General features: G+C 34.8%; 3 protein-coding genes across 5 annotated transcripts; 1 reads left to right on the top strand and 2 right to left on the bottom strand.

Moving 5' to 3' along the window:
- The first annotated feature begins 6,539 nt into the window (after nt 1–6,539).
- On the top strand, nt 6,540–12,029 carry LOC122290200 (aspartate, glycine, lysine and serine-rich protein). Of its 2 annotated transcripts, none has more exons than XM_043097782.1 (2): nt 6,540–8,953; nt 11,474–12,029. In XM_043097782.1, the coding sequence occupies exons 1-2, from the start codon at nt 6,868–6,870 to the stop codon at nt 11,476–11,478; spliced, it is 2,091 nt and encodes a 696-aa protein (XP_042953716.1). In that variant the 5' UTR covers nt 6,540–6,867; the 3' UTR covers nt 11,479–12,029. The 2 variants fall into 2 exon arrangements, with proteins under 2 accessions (XP_042953716.1, XP_042953714.1); XM_043097780.1 differs by having other exon boundaries at nt 6,541–9,196.
- Nucleotides 12,030–12,732: 703 nt separating this feature from the next.
- On the bottom strand, nt 12,733–20,906 carry LOC122290201 (claspin-like). Of its 2 annotated transcripts, XM_043097783.1 has the most exons (12): nt 20,724–20,901; nt 18,942–19,597; nt 18,816–18,849; nt 18,348–18,427; nt 18,013–18,072; nt 17,758–17,868; nt 17,077–17,157; nt 16,880–16,963; nt 14,670–15,144; nt 14,283–14,395; nt 13,573–13,603; nt 12,733–13,193 (listed from the first exon to the last, which is right to left on the bottom strand). In XM_043097783.1, exons 2-12 carry the CDS (start codon nt 19,509–19,511, stop codon nt 13,030–13,032), a joined length of 1,803 nt encoding a protein of 600 aa, XP_042953717.1. In that variant the 5' UTR covers nt 19,512–19,597; nt 20,724–20,901; the 3' UTR covers nt 12,733–13,029. The 2 variants fall into 2 exon arrangements, with proteins under 2 accessions (XP_042953717.1, XP_042953718.1); XM_043097784.1 differs by lacking the exon at nt 14,283–14,395 and having other exon boundaries at nt 13,024–13,193; nt 20,724–20,906.
- A 1,745-nt stretch (nt 20,907–22,651) lies between these two features.
- On the bottom strand, nt 22,652–24,868 carry LOC122289123. The gene is made up of 2 exons (XM_043096074.1): nt 23,912–24,868; nt 22,652–23,742 (listed from the first exon to the last, which is right to left on the bottom strand). The coding sequence occupies exon 2, from the start codon at nt 23,713–23,715 to the stop codon at nt 22,963–22,965; it is 753 nt and encodes a 250-aa protein (XP_042952008.1). The 5' UTR covers nt 23,716–23,742; nt 23,912–24,868; the 3' UTR covers nt 22,652–22,962.
- Nucleotides 24,869–25,676: the final 808 nt, after the last annotated feature.

The raw sequence follows: 25,676 nt of genomic DNA, 5'->3' as shown, positions 1-25,676 counted from the left end.
CCCCCATCTTTGAGGAGAGCATCCAGGATGGAGACAGAGATGCGCAAGGTTAAAGCCAAACAAAGTAAGGCACAAGTGGGAGGAAAGCGACGACTTATACATGTATTAACCAAAACCCACCTGCCCCCTTTATTCTAATGTTTATAAAGTTTCACACATCAAAGTTAGCTTCTAATGAGTATTTTTACTTTTTACTTTATTATTAGCGAGATGAAGGAGAAAAAACAGCAAAGGAGACGCGCAGGAATTTATTTGGCCCAGCAGAGACCCCCATCTTCAATGTTGGAAATTTTCAGGTATATTAGAAGCATAAGGAATATATTTTAGAAGAAATTTGGGTTGGATGCATATGTTACATAATTGGTGTGCACTGAAAGCAATTATCAATCGTTGGTAGTTAACTTCCGAATCGATATTGCTCTAGATTGTGGCAGACAGCGCAGCTACTGACATTTGTTGTACCCAGTTTCAACATATAGTATTTGGGACTCAAGAAACAGTAAGGCTTGTTGGTAACTTTCAATTAAATTCATGTATTCAACAACTAAAGATAATATTTGTTCTTTCTTCATTACAGCTGCAATTTGGGTTGGATGGATCACAACCAGAGTGTATGGATGAGACACAACCAGATCAAACAATGAGGTTGATGGGTTTTTAAAAACATGAATTTTTTGTTGAAAAGCTGTAATTCCTAGAGAAATTGTATGGTATATGGTGTAATTATTATGTTTTGCAAGTCTATAATGTTACAGTCGATGTGACTGAGAATTACATATTAGGGGTTGTAATTATCAACTTTGGAATTTTTGGAGTATTCATGTAACCTGTGAAACCTCCAGGTTTAAATTGTAAAGCATAATATTGAGACTCTATTAATATCACTTAGCTTTGATGATGAAATTTTAGAAGAAATTGCAAACTGGGTTAATAGGGGAAATAATATCATTTGACAAAATTCAATATAGCAGCACCATTCTGGGTTAACTTTCAGGTATGTAATAACTGAGTTGTTATGGGGTGCTCAGGCAGTTCACTGCATCCAAGTGTTGGTATGCGCAAGGTTTGGTTATGATTTAAAACAAAGTAAGCCAACGCAGGAGTATGCTGGTTTATTGAATGAGTGTATATGGTTTATCAGCTGGCAGGAGTTATATTGGTTTATTACAGCAACACGGACAAGGAGTTACACACTAGAGCAACAAGCATTATTTGTTGGTTCCTGTAATCCAAAGGTATATTCGTGTCTATATATCATATTCCTGTAATCCAAAACATATTCAAGTTGCTGAAATAGAAATTCAGACGGGCTCAGCCCTTCCAACCAGATTCTCTTGGTAGCTAAAATAATTCAATTTCATTAATAGATTCTATTTCAGAGTACATCCACCATCAAGCACAAAATGAAACATAGTTTATGAGTCTCAAACATTGAATCCGAACCCCATAGTACATAAACCATCAAGACAGAACACTTGAAATAAAAAGGAAAAATGTCATTACAAACGTCCAAGTTTTGTTCAGACTAACTTAAAATACATACACAAAATAAAGCTATACATTCAAATAGAAATCACTTAGACAACAGAAAGTAACATGAGACAACAATGGCAACAGCCCAATACAGATTGTTTAGTGTGCGTCTCCACCTGTTTTGAGAATCTTGCTTCCGAACCTCCTCAAGTATATTAGCCAACATCTTCTCCATGGCATCGGCTCGCTTTCGGAACTCAATTTTATCCATTCTCAACTCTTCCTCCTTCCTTAAAAGATATTGCTTTATATCTTCAATTTCTTGCTCTACATCCAAAGCACCATCCGCCCACTTGAAGAACTTGCAATACGGTAAGCCCTATTCATTAATTACATTGACAAAAATGTTAGATGTACCCGAATAAAAAACAAGTGACTATAAAAATGTTACATGAACGAATGTTTTACCTCATTGTTGTACTTCGGGCAGCCTAAGAAGGGTCATCCTGGATTTCTGGGAGTATTTGAGTATCTCAGTATTGCCTCAACCTCACAGAAGCAGGAAGGTTGACTCGAAGTACGTTTACCAATGGATGAAGAAAACGAAGGTGATGCCAACATAATTTTCCTTAACCAGAACAAATAAACATTTAAACATATTCAAATCCATCCAAGTAAGCTTAGAAACAGAACAATTAAAGTTATGAAATCAAGAGAATATCATGCAAATAATATCACTTCAATCCCATTTAAACATATTCAAATCCATCCAAGTAAGCTTAGAAACAGAACAATTAAAGTTATGAAATCAAGAGAATATCATGCAAATAATATCACTTTAATCTCATTTAAACATATTCAAATCCATCCAAGTAAGCTTAAAAATAGAACAACTAAAGGTATAAAATCAAGAGAATATCATGCAAATAATATCACTTTAATCCCATTTAAACATATTCAAATCCATCCAAGTAAGCTTAGAAACAGAACAACTAAAGGTATGAAATCAAGAGAATATCATGCAAATAATATCACTTCAATCCCATTTAATCATATTCAAATCCATCCAAGTAAGCTTAGAAACAGAGCAATTAAAGGTATGAAATCAAGAGAATATCATGCAAATAATAACATTGAATCCCATTTAAACATATTCAAATCCATCCAAGTAAGCTTAAAAACAGAACAATTAAAGTTATGAAATCAAGAGAATATCATGCAAATAATATCACTTCAATCCTATTTAAACATATTCAAATCCATCCAAGTAAGCTTAGAAACAGAACAATTAAAGTTATGAAATCAAGAGAATATCATGCAAATAATATCACTTTAATCCCATTTAAACATATTCAAATCCATCCAAGTAAGCTTAAAAACAAAACAACTAAAGGTATGAAATCAAAAGAATATCATGCAAATAATATCACTTCAATCCCATTTAAACATATTCAAATCCATCCAAGTAAGCTTAGAAACAGAACAATTAAAGTTATGAAATCAAGAGAATATCATGTAAATAATATCACTTCAATCCCATTTAAACATATTCAAATCCATCCAAGTAAGCTTAGAAACAGAACAATTAAAGTTATGAAATCAAGAGAATATCATGCAAATAATATCACTTCAATCCCATTTAATCATATTCAAATCCATCCAAGTAAGCTTATAAACAGAACAACTAAAGTAAAACTCAACTTCGGTTGGACACAGGGTGCTGCATTCATTCTCAATGCTGCATAAATAATAACCTACAGACGAAACAAGCACAAAATCAGATTCAGTCCCCAAAATAAATATAACAAATACATGCAAATAAATAAATAATATCTTTCTTCCTAAATTGAAAGGGGGAGCTTACATAGCAGTGTATGGGTTCTCTGGCCAATTGCCCAGTGCCCAAATCCGAGGTCCAAAAGTTAGGGTTAGGTTTAGGGTTAGGGTTAGGATTAGGGTTTCGGGAATTAGGGTTAGGGTTTCGGGAATTAGGGTTAGGGTTCGGGAATTAGGGTTAGGGTTTCGGGATCCACCAGGGTGAAGAGACAATGTTCTCTTTTTCAAGACTAACCGAGGTGGGAAAGATGATAAAATCTAACAAAACTTGTGAAATCGAAAACACTAGGGATAACCCACACAGATTTTAGAACCCAGACTTGCGAAATATACAAGTGAATCGTTATGGAGAACCCAGACTTGCGAAAGACAAATCTCGAGAAATCGAAATGAGAACCCAGATAAATCTCGACAAATCGAAGTGACTGAAACCGAGGAACTACCAATCCTGGATCTGCGAAAGAAATGACAAAAATATACAAGGATGAAGCACCATTCCAACTCAGACTAAGGAATCATGTAAATAAAAGTGGGATACAACAGTTAGGGTTAGGGTTCCTCGCAAACACAAGGAGAACCCACACTGTGAAATCGATTAAACAGTGCTGAACCCACACTGTGAAATCGAATACACAGTGGTGAACCCACACTCATTTAGAACCCAGGCTAGTCAAATCAACAAAACTACAGGAGAACCAAAAAACCGAAGGATAACCAAGTCCTGCGAAAGAGTCTAAACGAGAAATCCAACTGATAACACAAACATCTAAAAAAATGAAACTGAGGAACTGAAATCCTGCGAAATATTTTTGAGAAAAATACAAGTTTGAAGCACCATTCAAACTCAGAGTAAGGGATCGAAGGGTTAGGGTTCTTCGTGAGTATCAGAGGAGAGATGAGAGGGAAGGGGCGATGGAGAAGACGAGGGGAGTCGGCTGAAGTGTTTGGACAGAGTTAGGGTTTGGTGAGAGTAATGAATATAAACCATTGACAGTACGCACCGTTTCATTACTAAGGTGGGTGTCGGTTCGATTTCCACTCAGTTCCTTTTTAACTCACTTTAATGAACGAACCGTTTCATTAACAGTGCCACGTAGGACCCCGACTGTGCCGCCGCTCCCCAAAGCGACTGTAAACAACATTTTCCTTTTAGGAAAGGAAAAAAACTAAAGAAGCTTATTATTAAAAATTGAGTTTTTTTCGGTAGTGCTACGTATATTTACAATTAAAATATATTATAAATGAAATTGCAATTTCTTAATGATCAATAATATCACACTCTACTTTTTTTTTAATTTTATTTTTAAAAAAATAATACTTATAATTATGAGTATATAAATACTGCACATTCACTTTAAAAAAATAAATACAGATCTGCATAAAAATAAATTAATTTTTTAATATTAGACTCCACTCTTTTTTAAATGCACTGTACGATGATTGCTCACTCCAATACTGTATATAGCATTATTCTTTTTTATTATTTTTTCATAAATTTTGCTACATATAAGTAAATTTATGTACCAATCTACATATAATATTACTGCTTTCATATTTAAAATTTAAATTAGTACTATTTTCATTAAAGTTTAACTTTCTGACTAATCACATTGGATGAGTATGCATATTGGCGTGTATAAATCGATTACAACTAGATTCTTCTTCTTTTTTATACCTTTAAATTTTTAAAAAATTCCTAATATTATTTAAAAAATAATTCCTTAATCACTAAATAAAAGACTTTTTTTAAAAAAATCTACTTGGATTCTTTCCTAATGAATCTTGGGTTAGTTTAGAATTATTTTATTTTTTTTCAAAATTGCATGTACAGCTATTTTAGCGTACTTTTTTACACATTTTATTAATGTAAATGGTTATATATTAAAAAAATTAATGTAGTTAATCAAATCAGTGGAGTGCACAAAGAGTATCAAAATTGATTGTATTTAGTGTTTACATTTTTTTCTTGGAATGAAAATGGTCAATTCACTCCACAAGTAACTTGCAATAAGACTGATAAGATTACAATAAACTGTGCCTTTCCAAACATAATAAGTTACAACTGAGATTAATTCAGTTCAGTTTAATTTTAAACTGAGTCTAATATTTAAATACATAACTCTCAAATTATTAAATTCATATCAATTCAAAACCTCTTTATATGTGAGACCTACAACCTTTTTCAACTCAACACATCTTTAACTATGGGATCACAATATTTTTTAACTTCTCATAAATAATATTAAATTCATTTTAACATTCAAATACTTCTAAACTCATTTTAGATGGACTTTACATAACTCACTCTACTAACTCAACTCACTATAATTCATAAATGATTCAGTTCAATTTAACTCAACTCAACATCTAAACATAATCTAAATGAAAAGGACAGGTGCATATCTCCTCCAACACCATCTATAACTGAAGTTCCTCAGCTCTGATATGTCTATATCAAAAATTCTATCTACAATAATTTTTACATATTCTTTTATGCATTCTATTAATGTGATTAGTTGTTTATTAAAAAAAATTAATGTAGCCCTTATATTCCATATATTTATTTATTTCAATACCCAATAAGTGAAATGGTTGACGGGAAAGGGAAGGAGACGACAATGCATTTGGGTTAAAAGTTGAAATTATGATTTTCACCGTATCAATAACTAAGAATAATGTTAGTATAATCCTTCATTTTATCTTTTTATTTTGATCTTTTATATTTATATTTTTTTATTAAGGAAGTGGTTATTAATATATTAATATTTTTTATTTTTAAAAAAGATATAATTTACATTAGAGACATACCAAGTGAATAAATTAAGCGACATAATAGCACTATCCAATAACTAATATGTTAGTAAGCAAGAATTATACTTAGAAATATCATTTACCATTTCATATTTAGCACAAATCATTTTCCTTTGTACAAATAACAAATGATATAATCAATTGAGAATTCTAATTTAGGGATTATTTGGATTTAAAAACTATTTTATTTTATTAATATAAAAATTTAATAAATAATTCAATTTATTCTAACTTTAAAATAATAATAATATTAAAAATAATATTTTATTTAATTTTTAATTTTTATTTAAAATCATCTATCTCATAAAACTATCCAAACCGGCCGTAAGTAGTACTGATACGGTACAACCATGGGATCTTACCTTAGTGAATCCGTGGATTAGTTTTGGTCCTTTTGGACCATTGATAGATTATATAACGTCATCACGCCAGGGATAGAATTTTTTTTTTTCTTTTTTGAGAGAGAGAGAGAGAGAGAGAGAGAGAAAACCCAGAATTTTCACTCAGTTGCTCACAAATTTCCAGATTAGGGTTTCTGTAAGTCTTATCTCTATCTATTTAAAGACAGGATTTTTCTCCTGGTAAGATCTCGTGCCCAATCTGCTTTGTTTCTTGCTATGTATGTTTCCAGAAAATGCTTCCATTTGACTCCTCAAACCACCATCAAACTTCAACCAAAACGCACCTAAAACTCTAGATAAAAGGCGGAGGAGGAACCGGAGGAGGGTGGGAGAACGTTTAGAAACGATGGATGACGGTGAGGGAGGGTTCGGGGAGGGCGCGGATCAGATGGATCAGTTCCATCGCAACGAGGCGATCTCTGCTGTTGCCGAAGAGGGTTTCCTTGGTGAAGAGGACGACGACTACGAGGATTTGTACAACGACGTGAATGTCGGCGAGGGGTTCTTACAATCTCTGAGAAAGGGCGAGGAAATAGGGTTTAGGAATGATGAGGAGGAGAAGGTAGAGTCATTACCAAGGGTAGCACCGGAGCAGCACGGCATGTCGATACCAGGCGTCGGTGAGGGTAGTGGTGGTGGTGGGTTCAGGCCTTCTGGGTCTCAGACTAACCAAAGGGTTAGAGGAAATGAGGTGAAAGGGACTGATGGATCGGAGGCTGGAGGGGTTAGGGTTGAGTTAGGGCAAGGGAGCATGATAAGTAAGATGAATGAGGTGGAGGAGCAAAGTGGGAATAATATGAGTAGTTTAGGGGTTCAAGGGATTGTTGGGGGGCAGCAATCACATGGTGGCGCTGTAGGGAGTTTAGGGAAGGTGGGGAATGAGGCTTTGGTGAGGCAAACTAGTGGAGGAGGGGGAGGAAATGCGAATGGGATTGCTGGTAATGGGGTTGCGAATAATCGTGGCGTTGGTATTGTTGGCGGTGGCGGTGGCGTTATTAGTGGAGGAGGAGGAGGTGGTGGTGGTGGTGGTGGTGGTGGGGGAACAATACTGTTTGTGGGCGATTTGCATTGGTGGACCACAGATGCGGAACTGGAAGTGGAGTTGTGTAAGTATGGGCTCGTAAAGGAGGTGAAGTTTTTTGATGAGAAAGCGAGTGGGAAGTCAAAAGGCTATTGCCAGGTCGAGTTTTACGAGCCAGCTGCGGCGACTGCGTGTAAGGAGGGGATGAATGGGCATTTGTTTAATGGTAGGCCATGCGTTGTTGCGTTTGCATCGCCGTATAGTGTTAAGAGAATGGGTGAGGCTCAAGTGAATAGGAATCAACAGACGACACCAACTGCGCCAGCAAGGAGGGGACCTAATGATACTGCCGGTAAGCCTAGTGGGAGCAACATTGCAACAGGCGGGAATTATCAGGGTGGGGATAATAACAGGGGTTATGGGAGAGGGAACTGGGGAAGAGGTAATATGCAGGGAGGAATGGGGAATAGAGGGCCAGCTGGGCCAATGAGGAATAGGGGTGGGATGGGTGGGATGGGAGGGAGGGGTATAATGGGGAATGGTGGTAATGGGTTTGGTCAGGGTATTGGTGCAACCCCGCCTTTGTTGCACCCTCAGTCTATGATGGGTCAGGGTTTTGATCCTGCATTTGGTGGGCCTATGGGGAGAATGGGTGGCTATGGAGGCTTTCCTGGTGCTCCAACGCCTCCATTCTCGGGGATTTTGTCTTCTTTTCCCCCTGTGGGAGGTGTTGGTTTGCCTGGAGTAGCCCCTCATGTGAATCCAGCATTCTTTGGAAGAGGGATACCCATGAATGGGATGGGGATGATGCCCACGTCTGGTGTTGATGGCCCTAACATGGGAATGTGGTCAGATCCTAGTATGGGTGCATGGGGTGGTGACGATCATGGTGGTGGGAGAGCTGGGGAGTCTAGTTATGGGGAGGAAGCTGCATCTGACCATCAATATGGTGAAGCGAGTCATGATAGAGCAGGTTGGTCAAATGCTGTGAAAGAGAAAGATAGAGTTTCAGAAAGGGACTGGTCTGGGTCTTCTGATAGAAGGTATCGGGATGATAGAGATCCAGGTTATGATAGGGACGGGCCTAGAGAAAAAGATGCAGGTCATGACCAAGACTGGTCGGAAAGAAGGAATCGCGATGATAGAGATAGTGGTCGAGATCGGGAGAGGGAGCGTAATCTGGACCGAGAGCGTTCTCGAGATCGAGACCGCGACCGTGAGAGGGAGCGTGACCGTGACAGGTACAGAGAAGACAGAGAGAGGTATGCTGATCATCATAAATATAGGGACCGTGAAATGGATCAAGAAGATGAATGGGAAAGAGGGCGGACTTCAAAGGTTCACACTCACAGTAAGTCGCGGATATCACAAGAGGAGGAACGTCGTTCAAGATCGAGGGATGCTGATTATGGTAAGAGACGGAGGCTTACCTCCGAATAATGGAATCGTCTGCTCCTTGTTTTATGCTATCCATCAAGAAAGGGAACACACAGAAACTTAACAAACTTTGGATTCATCATACTCGTTTGGACTCTCTTTCAAGTGATGTTTGCGGTCCTTAATGTGTTGAGCCTCGTTTTCTCACTCCATTGCATTAAACTTCTTGATTGCATATTCATCGCAGAAGCTTGGTTTTATTCTAGCGCGAAGATATGTAAGTTCCCGATATTCTGTTTCTTTTTCCTTTACAATTTGTTAAAGAGTGTTTATGAATCTTCTCTGGAGGTGGCACTCGAGCTGTTGTGCATTAGATACAGTGTTTTTTGCGTATATGGTGGCTTATTAACTTGTCAAGGTAGTCAAGTATGCTCATTGCGATGCCAATCTTTATTTTTAATCGATTTGTTTGTGCCATTTTTCCTGTTCTTTTTGTTGTCTTTTCTGTCATTGTGTTACTGCTATGACTGTAGAAAATGTAGTTTGTGCCTGATGGACCAGTTTAATACTTTCACAATATAGATATGCTCATGTTACTTAAAAAAATATGTTCATATTGATACCTTTCATTTGTAATATTTTGATGCTGCAATAATTGCATTACTTATAGCAAAAATTGTTCTGGTGCCTATTTTCAAAGATTTTTTATTCTGAGGAACTTGGCAAAAATGCCTATTTGGCTGTACTTGGTAGTGTTTTCTGTCAACGCAAATTAAAAAAAAAAGAAAAGAAGTCTGTTTAACTTGGAAATGGTGCTATTTGTTAAGTTTTGGCTACAATAAGCTGTTATGCTATTGCTTCTAAAGTTACTGCATTTTTCGTTTTTTAATTTGTGCCTTGTTTGACTATGAGTAAAAAATTATGTACTTTTGGTTTCATTTGAAATTTAGAACCAGTGGGACCTGTTTTGGTTACCAAATACCAAACTATCTCATCTCATCAAATTATTACAACTTTCCCAAATTTCCATACAAAATATAATAAACAATTTAACTTTTTCAAATTTCAAAACAAAATTAATATTAAAAAAATTATATTATAATAATATTTTATTTAATTCTCAACAAAACATCTCATCTCATTTGAACTGTGTAACCAAACAAGTCCTTATTCACACTTTTGGTTTCATGTGTTAAATATAGAGATATTGTTTCTTTGACATATTTGTTCTCACTAAATTTCATTTGGTGCATTCTGATTGCGTGAGCTCCTTTTCCTTGTTAGACTAGTTTCTCTTGTTTTAAGGCCTTCATTTTCTTATGAGATTATGGTCAACATGAATGGGTGCCGAATGTGGCTAGGATATCATTCATCATCACTACGTTGATTCAACATTTTTATTCACTATAGTTTATTTATAAGAGGCGTTGATTGGCCATTTGAAACTTCCCTCTCTGTTTGCTCTCACAATTTTTGAACCTTTGATAAATTAGCATTATTGTTACCAAGAGCAAGATTATTATGAAAATCTTTATTGCTTCGAGAAACTATAACATAAACGACAACTTGGTATATTAAACATGGTAGATCATCAAGGAGAAGAAAATATTCTGTCTTAAGGAGAAGGATAAACACATCCTGGGTGTCTTCTCTGTGTTTATTTATTTATTTTTTAATGTTGGGTGTGGCGGGGGAAAGCTTCATCTTTCATCTGCCTTTTGTCACAAATTTATTTGGACATTACTTGAGACACGATGGATAGGCTTTGGCATGTACAACTCTCCATGTCTGTACTTGGGCAATTTGGAGTAAGATGAACAGGTTTACTTTTAATGGTGGTGAGCTCGATGGAAACTCGATCAAAACCACTCCTAGTTTGCATAGATTGGGCACAATATATAGTGGTTCTGCCTTGGATTTTACTGCCTTTTTGAATTTGCAATCATAAATACTCAAGAGGATGTAGTTGACATGTGACAATTTCTTGATATTTTTATTGTCCTCGAAAGGGGTTCAATGGTAGTCCCATGGCTGGCCACCTACTATGTGGCATGCTAGATGTCACCCTGATTAAGCCTACCTTCAAGTGCAGGCAACTTATGCTGCTTGTAGTTGCATTACTTTATTATTTGCTGCTAGTTGCTGGTTCCTTTGGGGTGCTTGCTAGCATTAATTTTGATTGTGGCAGCGAGGTCTAGTTTACATTTTATCCGTCCTTGTGGAACAACTAAGGATTTAATTGCTCTGATTTTTTCAAATTAGACCTGATTACTTGCAAAGAACATGAGGTATTTTTTATTCTTTTAAATCTTATTGTCTATGTTAGACCTTCATTTTGCTTTCTTATGGTTACTTTGTGTTAAGAGTTCTTTTGATAGTTACTTTGTGTTAAGAGTTAAGAGAGACTTGTTAATCAAACGTTTCCTATCGTATCATTGTTGTTGCTATCGTCTAGAAATTGGGCGCTGTGATGCTTCTCATTTATTATTTATCGTTTTAAGAATTGACCTGATAATTTCAAATGTTATTTCTCAACTAATTCTTTCTTTTATAGCTTGAAAGACAATTGATGATGGAGAACAAAAGCTGTTCAGCAGATCTTCTGGTTTGGGGAGATAAAGAGGACTTCTAACTTGTGCAAGGGGAGAGACAACGCATGGTGTTTTCTCGTTGAGTGATTGATATTGTAGTCGCATCCTTTTCTTTCTGAGTTTTCAGCTTTGTTTTCGTTTTTGTTGTAGTCCATTAGAAAGAACATGTTGAAACCAATGCTGTCGAGGATGATATATCTTGAAATTGCTGTGATATGTGCTAATATTCTAGATTTAATGTATGAATATGGCGATGTACTAGGATTTAGCTGAGAGGACGATGGTAATGTGCCATTTTCTGATTGTATTGTTATTGTTGTATCCTTTTCGCCCTTTTTTTAAGTTTAGAGTTGACCATGTTAACAGCCCCTTTTTCTTGTTTTGTTTTTGGTTCTGTTGAAGATGTAGTAGAGTTACTAACCATTCAATTAGTGCAATCATTTCAACCCGGAGAATTGTATAGTTCATTGTCTTTGTACATTACCTCTTTATATATGAAGTTTTGATGAGTTTTCGTAATACAGGCTACTTGCTTCCTCTTTTTTTTTTTTTTAATGCTTTTCAGCTTTAAACTCCATGAAAGACAGATCAAATGGACCCAAGTCGATGCCATCCTCGTTGGGATGGCGCAAGTTTGTCGTTGGGGGCACATCAGCAACCAAAGTTCTCTATGCCACACTTACATTTCCAACTCTCCCAATATTAGGGGATAATCTTGATGAATAAAGATTGATATTACATTAAAAGTAATAAATATTGAGATGATAAAGTTATAACCATTTAATTTATGTATAATGAATGAGACAAAGTCAGTAAAAATGATGCATTTTTAGGTACTCGTTTTTGTATATATAACATATTTATTTAGTGTGACTGAATTTCCTCGACCAAAAATTAAAAAAAAAAAAAAAACTCAAAAAGTACGACTTAATAATCTTTTCAAATTAGATGGGTGGGTTCCATTTGCGCTTTCACGATTCACAACTACAAGTATCATATATTTTTAATTTCATGTAATGTTTGCTCATTTTTTATTAAAAAAAAAAAAAAAAGGAAAGAAAAAGAAGTCAACCATATAAACACGACTCTGGGTGTCTTAGGCGTTGGGATGGTCCCATGATGGTGCAATTGTTCTTGCACTTAAATTAAGGTTGTCACATTGCTCGGCAGTCGGCAATTACCATTCTACGCAAACCATATGAAGAAAGGGTGACGATATGAATGAATCTGAAACAAAATAGTCCTCCATGAAAGGTCACTTATATTGAAGACAGGAGAATTCCTACAGTTTATGTTAATGTATACATTCAAGCCACAATCCTACAGCGCAGCTCGAGTCCTCTGCTAATCTCTAGTAACTACTGGTTTGCTTTCAGGCAAATAGTGTATTCCGACAGCATATTAAAGCCAGCTCTATGAGATTTTGAGCGACGTCGGGAGTAAGTGGGGCATAACTGCAATTAGAAAGGAACATAAAAATAGCCAACTATTTCCCTGCAGTCGCGTTCAATCCTATCGTTCAGGTTTCCACTTCTTGGCTGTAAGACTGGTTTTCATCCTTTTCGGCATCACCTTCTCCATCTTCTTCGTCGTCTGCCTCATCAGCTAGTTTAGTAAGCTCTGCCTGTATCATTATCTTTATAGATGACTTTCTTGGGGTGAGATCCGTATTGAACTTCTTAGCTGAAAATTTGTCAAGAGTTTTGTTAGCCACTAACTAATGCTAAGAAGAGCTTATCAACCTCAGTCCATTGATTGTAAGGTTTTTATTTCAAAGGTTTCTAATACTTCTTTCAATGATAAACCAATAGTGGATCTGTTCATAAAAATGAAAACCCCAAAAAAATAGGTTATCATATCAACTGAATGTGGACCTTTCCCCAGATCTTAGATGTAGATTTTAACCACGCAATACATAAATTACAGTAGCGGACATTGCCACAGTTTACGATATAATGCAGCAGATGAATAGCCCAATTCAAGAAATCAATTTTTGTTTGATAAGTTATTCAAGAAATCATAAACCACTACGATAGTGAAAATGAAGATGAAGACATCATACCAAGTTGCTTCAGGATATCGGTAAAAGTGGCCTGCAAAATAAAGCAATACAATTTACTTAAGGATGACAACCATTTAAGAGCAAATATGATAAGGTATTAAACTCAACAAAGCCTTTAATTAAAACAAATTTCAAGAGAAATACCACAATGTAAAATGTTTCCGCATCCTCTCAGTTTGATTACCAAGATGTAGGAAAAAAACAAGCTGGAGATATCACTAACCAAAAAAAAAAAACATGCTGGAAATATTGCAACAGGAATCCATTAAAAACTCTTATTACTTATAAACATCCAATTTTCTACAATACCTCAGCAATCAAGATGCTATTTTTCTTTATCTTTTTGTGCTCCTACTTGTAATGACATGCAATGAAATATAGGCATGCATTAAGATGTTGAAAGAGAAACATCAGGGAGACACAGAGAGACAAGCATGCATACAATGATGTATAAACGTTGATACTTGAATACATATATAGTCGTGAAATTATTTGTATAATGGCTTCAAAAGATGTGAATCTAAAATTCTTAAGCTACAGAACTTGCAGGAGTTTAGGAAGAATAAATGTAGGCCCACAAAATCATGCCCAGCATGATTACCGTAACAGCATGTCCAGCAATGCTTCACAGGCTAAATACCACTTTGAGTCAAGATCATTCTGAGTTTCCATTACAACCATTATAGACAATATCGATATCAGCAGCTTACCGTATTAAAGTCAACTTCTTTAAGAATTTCACAAATTGCATCCCTCAACTTATCATCACTTGGCCTGAGTCTCTCTTTTTTAACCTTGTCCTTCACTTTAGCAGCCTTTTTGCCTAAAAGAACAATAACAAATTTTGTGTGTTGCTGATTATGAGCTAAAATAATATAGGAGCTTCAAAATTCCTCCGTAAAATTAAGTTAAGTTCACAATTGCAACGTTCAGTTCACAATTACAACTTATTTTTGAGCAAAACTTTAGGCAACTATAATATTAATTGCATATCTTCAAATATATTAGCAAAACCATTATTTTTCAGTCTGACCTATCAACAGAAATACTACAACGGTATGCGAGCAATAAGGGGAAGAAGAGAACATGATTTGTACCAGATTTTTCCCTGGAGACAGGTCTAATTTGAGTTGAAGCCTTTACTTTTGTCGCAACCTTTTCATTTTTCCTCATCCTTGAGAGTGCTTTTGGATTTGTATCATTGTCCTCATCACCCTTGGAGTGTTTAGAAGATGATTTCTTGGGTGTTCTTTTAGGAGGTATACTGGATTTAGTTGGAACTGTGATTTTCTTGATTTTAGCTTTCCCAGCAGATTCCTTTTTTCTAGTTGATGTTTTAGAACTTTCTTTGCGTTTCTCCACCTCCTCTTCAGATTCATCTTCAGAATCAATTTTCTCCTCATTTTCAGAATGCTTAGGCATCTCATCCTCAGATTTTTCTGGAACACCATTCTCATCCTCCTCTGCTTCATTTTCTTCATCCTCTTTCTTTTCCTCCTCGTCAGACTTGTTCTCCGCTTCAACTGAACTCTTTTTATCCTCTTTTGATGTATCCTCAGTCTTTCTTCGGCTCTGGTGGTTAGGTCAAAATTTTCAAAATAGAACAAGGACAAATGGAAAAAGATGGTACAAAAATTTTCTATATAGACAAAAAGACAATGTAAGTTTTCACATTCCTAAGTTTCTTTTTAATCCCTCGGATATATACAGTTTAGTTCTTCTCAAGGAGTTTGAAATCCTATAATGATCAAGCATATTGTAGACATGCATTAGCCTTTGCTTAGTCCAGTAAAAGAACTTCAAAAATTGTAAATATACAAGAACTTTTTTTGATAAGTAAATATACAAGAACTTTTTTTTACAAGTAATTGTAAATATACAACAATAGATTGAAGAAAAGTTTACATATGACAATAAAAGCAATAGAAAAAAACATGAATATATCAGAAGTCACAACCACCTTCTTTAAACTGGGCATTCTCCCATGTATACCCCCAATATACTTGGGTTGTGGCCCTAGCAATCTTTAATAAAATGTGGTGACTTTACATATGTGTGTGTGTGATGAATGTGTGTATAAAGAAGTCGCAAGACACCTACTGATCCTATCGAAATACAAACCCCTAGCTGTGGACACCCTTGGGAGTTAGATCAAGACCAAATACAGTCTCTCCTCTCTCAGCCTATTACTTGGAGTCCTTCCTGTCTCCTACCTCTAAAATCCAATTTATGGATATAACTGAAACAAGCTGTGGTGGACACCTGCGAGTAAGGGTAATTTCTCAATTCGCTCATTCTATAAGACCCTTACAGCCATACCAAACTCTCACTTCCCTTAGAAAAAATTGTGGGGGAATAAGGCACCTCCCAAAGCACTTTTTTTCATCTGGACGACAGCACTGAGTAAGATTCTGACTACCGATAATTTTCAAAAACGTCGGATAATTATTGCGGACTGGTGTTGTATGTATAAGAAAGCCGGCGAGTCAGTGGACCATCTCTTGTTACATTGTGAGACAGCTAGAGCCTTGTGGTGTGAAGTGTACAGCAAAATTGGGTTAAACTGGGTGATGCCTGCTACGGTAGTTGAAGTTTTGGCCAGTTGGAGGATGCCGGGGGGACTTCCACAGACTAAAGTTATGTGGAAGATGGTTCCTAACTGCATTATGTGGTGTATTTGGCGAGAGCGCAATGAAAGGACCTTCGAAGATAAGGAGCGGGCACTAGAGGAGCTTCGCTCTCTTTTTTTCACCACTTTATTTCTTTGGGCCATTACCATAGACTTTAATAGCCAAAATGTACACGATTTTCTTTTATCTCCTTTAGCGAATTAGATAGGTCTTATCTCTTGTATTACATCTTGTATACTTGGGCTTTGCCCATTCGTATTAATACTACCGTTTACCTATAAAAATAAAAATAAAAAACTGAAACAATGAAGAGTGTTTTTTCTTTTAATAAGTAAAACAATGAAGAGCTTGGCCAAAAAAAAAAAAAACTGAAACAATTGAAGAATATTAATGGATCACAACCACACAATCAAATTAGCATTGTGTCAGAAACATATTTGGAGGGAATGCCATAGTATTCACTCATACAACTTTATGATGACTAGACTGGCAAGACAGTGTAGCGGAAAAAAGAAAAGAAAAGAAAAGAAGAAGAAGAAGAAAGGAAAATGTCCAACCCAACATGGAATTTTCTAAATATAATTTCCACCCTGTTCTTACCCAATGAAGAGGGAATTACCAATTTTACTGTACTTTATCTCAAACCATATTTTGACGCAATGAGATAAGAATAACACCTTTGCTGAACGTTTTGAAGCTGCACTTCCAGATGATGAACTTCCTCTGATCACCCTCTTCCGTTTTTTGCTCGATTTACTTGACTAATTATAATAAAAGGATAAAAAAAACAAAAAGTATTGAGGATCCATTACAAGATATAAATTCTTTGTAAAAATGGAAGGTCAGTAGAATATTAGCGGTCAGGTAATCAAACCTTCTCTTTTTCTGCAAGAAGCACAGTATTAGTAGCATGAGGGGCCACCAAAAAGTCTATCAGCTTTGCAACAATGTCTTCCTGGATGTGCACTTTCAGCTCATTAAAACAATATCACTTGACATGTAAAGCTTGAAGAGCATCAAAGCTAGCTCTAAAACACATGCTGCAAATGTATACTCACAGCAACTCTGGTTTCAGTAGAAAATATTCAAATTGAGATTAAACCCGGACAGCGAAGAGTCCAGGTGACACCACATCACTGAAACTATCTGGCTACTCGGTTTACACGTTCACATGAATGAAAGGGCGATTAATAATACACAGATTAATCAATTTGCAGCATAAAATAAACAATTGAAAATCTTCTGCCACCAACCTCCTAATTCAGTTAGTGAAAACTAAGGTGCTGTTTGAATAGTGAGTTGAGATGAAAGTTGAATAAAATATTATTTTTTAATATTATTATTGTTTTGGGATTTGAAAAAGTTGATTTGTTAATTATATTTTGTGCGGAAATTTAGAAAAGTTGTCATGATGAGATGAGATAATATGATATGAAACACTTTAACTATCCAAACGGGGCTAAAAGAACAAATGTTTAAAATTGGGGCCAGAAAACAGATTCATTCAACCACAATTACATTCTAGAATCAATATGCAAAAGTAGCAAAAACAAACCTTCCTTGTAGTAGCCTTGACAATTGGAATGTCAAGGACATCACAAAATTCCGACAACTTCTCTTTGTTACACTTGTCAAATTTCTCTTTAACTTTGATCATCTGTTTTTCCTGTATTAAATGGAATCTCAGAAAGATCAAGTCTGCTGCACTACAGCTTGCCATAAAAGCTCATACAAAGGAAGAATGTTCATTCATAAATATTTAATCCTTTTTTTTTTTTTGAGAAAAAACATAAATATTTAATCCTTTTACCTCATTTTCATGCCACACAAAACCAGAAAACTGAGATATATTATTCTTGACCTGAATAGCCTGCAAAACCAAAAGTAGAACTTTACATTGAAGCAAGATTGGTATAGTCAATGGTAACATTTTATATATTATATATATATGAGGTAACAATAATTTAAGAATAATGCGGCCCCATCGGGGTCTTAGCCAATGGTAACATCCTAGATGAACCAAAACAACAGAATCAAATATACTGCCTTACGAAGTTCACCATAACCAACTAGAAAGGTGGAAAAAAGAGCAAAGCCAAATGTATACGCAGAAACACGCATTAAAGTCCTCAGAATATGCATTACCTTCCCTCTCCTTCCAAAGAGAATTGTATGAAGCAGTTTGAAAGTGTCATCAGTCTTTCTTCTTGATAGCTTGAATGCAACTGAAGGAGAAAACATACTCAGGTTCACTTATTTCATCTACTGCCCGTAGACCTCATACAATCACAACATGATTTGCAGAATATTTGGTCCATAAATATCTCAATGCATGCCTATAAAACCCAGGCTTTTTACTGTTGGATATTTTTATTATTATAAACATATTTTTCCTTCATCCTTGCCTTAGAACAGGTAGATCTAATTAATTAAAGAGCTTGATCAGGTATAGAAAATTTAAAAAGAATATATGAATAATCAACCTATCTGAATTAATATCAGGTTGAAACAGAACAAGGAAAAAAAAAGATTTTCACATAGTGTTATAAAAGTTTTTTAAAAGCAATATATAAGGACTAGAGACGTGCTGTTAAAATAAGTTAATAAGCATACCATTAGGAATATCCTTAAGTAGGGTACCACGGCCCTGCAATTTCAAAGGTAGATTATGAAGGGGGAAAGTCCTCAGCAAAAATACAATTTGAATTTTATGGAATAAAAAAAACTTTAGAAAATTACCTTTTCAATTTGGAATTCCTTGACTGCTTCTTTCTCAATCGATGCCACCAGCCTTTCAACAGATTTCCTTTCACGTACGGGGCGGTCAATAGTCGGAGTCCTTGGTTCTGGCTCCTTCTTCTCTTTAACTTCCTTTGTCTTCTCTTTTGCTTTCTCTTCAGTCTTTCCTTTCCTGCGCTTCTTTGAGCCCTTTGCTGCCTTACTCTCTGCTTTTTCATCATCCTCGTTTTCTTTCTTCTTGACCACATCAGCCTTTTCATTCACTTCGTATTTGGAGTTGTCCTTTTCTTCAATCACTTCCTTTGCATTTGGACTAGCATCTTCTTCCATTGTCTCTGTTTTCTGATCCTCTGTTACTTCTTTTTCATTTTCTTCTTTGCTTTCCTTGTTTTCGTCTTCATCAATTTCGGCAGCCTCGTAATTCTCATCATCCTTCATATCTTCTTCCATGTCTTCCACTCCCTTTTTCTCCTCTTTCTCCTTGGTCACAGCTTTATCCATTTCCTCTGGCAGGCTAGTCCCATTTGCTGCTGTCTTAGCAACTTCAGCCACTGCATTCTTCTCACCCATAATCAACTTAAGTCAAGCAATGCTCCAACGGCAGATGCCTTTTACCCTCTCCTAATAGAACTTGTCAAGCTTGGACAACAAAATAACTGCAGTTCAAAAAAATACCATGAATGATGGTTGAAGTCAAGAGAGCAGAAATACTCAAAAGAGTTGAATAACACTGTCTTTTAGTAGCACTGCCCTAATTTTTTTCCCTTTCAAGGAAAAAATAAATTTGTATATTGATGAAACAATTCCATGAATGGCACCCTCGACTTGTGGTGCAAACCCGGACCTTTGAACCAATATACTCCTCGAATAATAACCCACTGCACAAAATGTAACCTTGAAAAAAATTCCCTCACCATTAAACTCAAATCAACTACAAATGCCCCGAACAAACAGACCCACAGAGTAAAATCTAACATATAATTTGAAAAACACGTAAAAATGAAAGTCAATGTACAAGGAAATGAGCTATGTTACCTATCAAAAAAAAAAAAAAAAGGAAATGAGCTATGTTGAAAGACGCTATCAACAATATTTTCAAGAACATACAATTACAAGTGTAAAGTAGCAGACGTAGCGGATTAAAGTGCATTTGCAGATAGCTTAACATAATACAAAATCCCCTCTCCCCCAAGCAAGATCTACAAAAGGGTCAGAAACTTGAAGATAGCCACCAAAAGAAAGAAAACATAATATAAAAGTGAAAAATATGACAGTCAAAATAAACAAAATTAAAGCAAGAATAACATCCAAATGACTACTAACCGACGAACAAACTATTAAAAAAAAATCAAAAATAAAATCAAAAAATCAAAAAAAAAAAAAAAAAAAATCAAAACTTTTAACTTGCGTGCAGCTCTAAAAGTGTAGAACTCAGCTAAAACAAACCTCACACTGACATGAACCATGGTTCAGCTGGGTTTCCTCAGGCCTAAATGGCAAGAAAAAAAAAAAATCTTAAAACCAAATTCAGAATCTCTGAACGTTTCTACATTTTCTCGTCGACCAAACAGAACTAAATACTAATTTCACAAATAAGAAATATAAAAAATAAATAAAAACAGAAAACGAGCCTAAAAGGCCAAAAATTTACGGAGAACCATCTCTGAACCCTAAGCTCTGAACCACAAATTCCATACCAGATCACTAAGAAAATTAACAAGAAAGAAGAAAATAAAAGAACAAAACAATAATTGAAAGAAAATTTGTGGAATACTGACTTACAGAGAATCTGGGTATAATTTTTATTGGTGAATTTGAAGCCTTCTAACAGATAGTCTCCGTCTCTGTACTCTCTCAGTGTACTCCGAGTAGGGGTGAACAGGTTCTGCTGCGATCTCTCTCTCTCTCTCTCCGTGGGGTATTTTCGGGATTTAGCCAAGTTTGGACTTCAAATCCCGATTTAAAATACAGAAATTCCACGTCGGATTTGGGGTTAAGAAGCGGGTTTGGAAGTTTGAAAACGGAAAGAAGAAAACAGACGGCTGATATGGTGTTTGGATGCTGTCTGTGAGATCCAACGGCCGCAAATGACATCCGGCAGCATCGTGGGAACGAAGTCGAAGGTATTTGTCAGCGGTTTTAGGACAGACGGTTGAAGACGCTTCCGGTCGCTATGATACCACAATTCAACTTTAATTATTTTAAGTAATTTTGATTTTGAATCGACAATTTACTACAAGATTATAAAATGAATTATTTTATTTTCAAATTAATGTATAGAATATATCATTTATATTATTAATAATAAAATTTAATTTGAATGATTTTAATTTTAAAATTTATTTTTAAAATTAAATTAAATTATATAAATATTTTATTAGATCACCGACTTGATAATATATATATTTTGTAAAAATGTAATAATTTGAATAGGCATACTCCATATATATCCCATGATATTTGGTGGATATTCCTAAAAATCAATTCACAAATTGAGATAAATTCATATATTATATTTATTTTATTTTATAATTAAAATAATTTTATAATTTAACGTATCATATCAAATCATGTCAATTTATAAATTTAATTTTATAAAATTTTTTTATAACTAAATAATTTATCTATAAAAAATAACTCGTTATTTGTAGAAATTAAAAAAATATATCTGGTTAGTTTAACTATACCATGAAATATCAAAATGACAACTTTGAGACTCGCTTGGATACTTGGAGTATAACAGAATTTTGTGATGATAAATTATTTAAATATAATATTTAAATATTTTTTTGTTTTAAAATTTAAAAAAATTGTATTGATTTTTATATTTTATTTTATAATCTATAAAATTTATAATGATTAGATAATAATAATTAGATAAAAAATTTGAAAAAATTTGAAAAATATATTATATTTAAATAATATTTAAAATAAAATAATAAATTTTTTTAAAAATTTATAATATCATTTCATCTCATTAATATTACGTACATTAGACAGGAAAGGAAATACGAGATAACGATGTTAGAATATTTTTTCTTCTTTTGCTAATACAGGCCGGAAAAATGGACTCCCGGTTTGAATATTGGGCTTATAAGCCACAAAAGACTTTAGGGCTTGGGGAGGAAATTATGGCCCAAGTCCAGCCGAGGTTGTGCTGTCACTTCTCCCGTCTAACAAAATTGCTGATGTGAATCCTCTTCACATATATTCGTTGAAATATGTTGTTTTCGAGCTTAAAATTGGTGTAAACTAATGAAAAGCCCACCCCATTCCTTTCAAATAGTTCATGCAAACCTTTTGACAGAGATAAAAAAGAAGTAGATCATAAAAATGTTTGTCTTTTCCCAAAAACTGCATTTTTCCAAATTTTCAATAAAATTTTATGTACTGTCATTTTTATTTATAAATTTTATATACAATCACTTTTATTTATTCTTTAATGTACTCCATTGATGTGATTGATTAATTATTAAAAAAAAATTAATATAGCCAATCACATTAATGAAATGCATATAAAATACGCAAAAGTGATTATACGTAATTACCTTCAAATCCCATTTTTTCCTCCGGTTAAGGGTAGCAAATTTTCTTTGATAAGCAAGCAACTTAACAAAATAGATAAGATCCTTTTCCGGGGAAACAAACAAGGCCTTAGCGGTGCCTATGCACATCACGGGAAAGAACATGAAAAAGTGCAAAACCATCCAAGCAAGAAAGCCTCTTTTGCTTTGTTTATGCCTTTTAATATTTGTACCAAAGGCAAAATAAAGTTGAACTTTTTATCCTTAAGAGTGCTTATTAAGGGATTATCAAAACAAAAAAAAAGGCTAAGCTAGGCATGCTCTACTTACTAGTCAAGAGTCTCAAGCCTTGTAGAAAAGGCCATGTAAATGAAAGGCAGAAGTCCCATAACTGGATTAACAAACACCTATACCCCCATCTGAACCCTAATCCTCTCATGATCATCATTCATTGAGATCAAAACTTGCAACCTTTTGATCTCTTTACAGTGCTAGTTTCAATCTCTAACCTTGAACATTTGATGGGGTCCCTTTGAAAGATCAATCTCGATCAAATTTTCTTCCTCATTCATTTCATTGATCTCTGTCAAGAGCTCCATTAAGCTTTGTTGCTGGAAAATTGAATCCGGCAAGAGATCATGAATATTGGAGTACTGTGGCTTTTGCTTTGGCTCTTCATGATCTAGGCCACCTGACTTGCTTCCCGGAAGGGATATTTCAATGAGGCTATCATCATCTTCATCAGAAACCGAAACATCTGAGATTGCCTCATCTTGTTCCATGTAGTTGGAACTCATCAGCTTGAGATCAAAGTTTTCACCTATTATAGAGTCATTGCTGCTTTCACTGTCTGATGAAAATAGAATATCCGGAAGCGATTCATCTTGGTACTCTTGCATCAAACCATTTTCTTGTTGTCGGGTGGCCTCGATCTGGCTAGCTGTTTCTAGTAATGGCTCATGAAGTGTGTCTCTAACTTCTTTTCCATGCAGGATTTTCTGGTCACAGATGAGATCCTCATCTTGCATTGGATTATCATCCAAAATCACCCTTTTCTTCTTGAATGTGACAATGAACATGGTTGATAGAACCAAAATTGGAATGCTAAGAAGGAAAGGAGACAACCCAAAACTAACATGGAATGTGATAACTAAAGAAAGAACAAGGACTGCAATACATAGCCCAGAGGTTCTGGAGAAGCACAAGGAGGAACAGATTCGATTCTCAGATGTTTTTCCCATGTCCAACATTGATAACAGAAGGTGGAAAAGATGGGCCTAACAAGAATTAGCAGAAAAACAGATGAAAAAAAGGTTGGACTGCAAGATGTATTAACTCAAAACTATGATCTAAGAAATGAGCCAAAGACAAATTGGTGCGTGCTAAAGAATAAGTCAGAAAGTAGAAAGATCATATGAAAATAGCATGTGACCAACTTCCATTTACCTGATCTGAGCTTCCAAGGAAAATGTAGCCCTGCAGTAAGAAGCTTTAATCAGGCGCTGAAATAACTAGCCGTTTCCCAGTTTCCCTTGAGCAGCCTTACTTCAAAGACATAACTGGTTCTTCTGTTTTCACTAACACCAAACAGTTTGTTCTCATCTGCAATCGATTCTCTTGAAGAAAGCAAAACCCTTGTTTTCCACTATCGTTTTTACTACGTCAAAGCCTTGGAATTACCAAATGTATGTCGAACACGTCTCTGCTCCCCACATGCCACAAATTATGAGACCCTTCAAAACAATACTAGCTTACAAGAATGAGAACTCTATGATCTATATACAGTGATACACAACTTTCAGGAAGGGTAAAAATCCTTATTTTTCACTTTCTTCTTTCCACAACCAAACAAAACCCACTAGCAAAAAGTGAACACACTCAAAAAGGCAACTTCAAGTTTTCCCTAATAATCACCCTTCTAGCTAACAAATTTTCCCAGCAAACAAGCATCAAATAAGCAGTGTTTGTTTTTTCCACGGACTATATTCTAACCCAATGGATTGCTCTGAACCAAAACCTTTACAAAAATAAAATTTAGTGCTAGACTTTAAATAAAAATACCCCACCAATTTCGTCAGAACTCAGAAATTCTTCTGTGAAATTTAACAGTTCTCAGTAATGATGACCCATTTTCCATTGTCTGCAACACAACCCACGAGTGTTAAAATTTGATCTATTCAATGTTTCTAAGTTTCTTCACGTCTTCCAAGTTTTAATGGAAGCCCATAACCATGAAGAGAACTTTTGAAGGGTTTTGTCAGGTGCCATTACTCCTGCTTTGTCACAAGCAAACAGAGGTGATAAAAGGGTGCAAAGCAAAGCATTCACTGCATTCCATTTTGGGAAATTGCATACATTCTTGAATCTTGATTCTACAAACAAAGAAGGGTATCATTTATGAGCATCTATATATATATATATATACACACAAAAGTAATGCTATAGATTAAAGAAAGAAAAGTAGACGGTCACAAACACAACACCGGAATTAGCAAAAGAAGAGGTGTCACTGTTAGATTTGTGCACTTTTTGCTGCTTTCAAACAATTCCTCGAGCTAATCAATTTCTCGTGCTCATAAAGTAATTATGTATGATATCGACGGTCAAAGATTTGTTAATCCAGGTCAAGCTGGTGACAGGGCATCACCTACCAACATCGTAGCTTGTGCACTTTGACTCACAACTACGATATCCATGTTCCACTTTTGCTTTCATGATATTTATAAAAAAAATTTTATAATTTTTATGATTATACTATTATTTTATTTATATTTTATTAAATAAGATATTATATATTTATCATTATTAAATAATAATTTATTATATATTTTTTATCATCTAATAATAATAAATATATCATATTATTTATAATAAAATATAAATAAAATAGTGATGTGATGTATAAAATTATTTCATTTATAATTATGACAAACATATTTATAATAAGTAATACTATATACCACACCATCATCTCATTTATATCTTATTATAAATTATGTGACATATTTATTATTATTTAATTATAAAAAATATATAATAAATGATCAATTAATAGTGATAAATATGTCACATTTTACTTAATGAAATATAAATATGATGATAGTTTAGTATATAGAAATTTTCATTTACAACATAAAATATATGAATTTAGATAAAGTTTTTTAAAAAGTGATTAAACTTAAAATTTATATAAAAACTATCTTTTTAATAA

This window comes from Carya illinoinensis, chromosome 12, assembly GCF_018687715.1.
Source record: "Carya illinoinensis cultivar Pawnee chromosome 12, C.illinoinensisPawnee_v1, whole genome shotgun sequence".
In the NCBI taxonomy this organism is placed as follows: Eukaryota; Viridiplantae; Streptophyta; class Magnoliopsida; order Fagales; family Juglandaceae; genus Carya; species Carya illinoinensis.
This window is presented reverse-complemented; position numbering and strand designations above follow the sequence as displayed.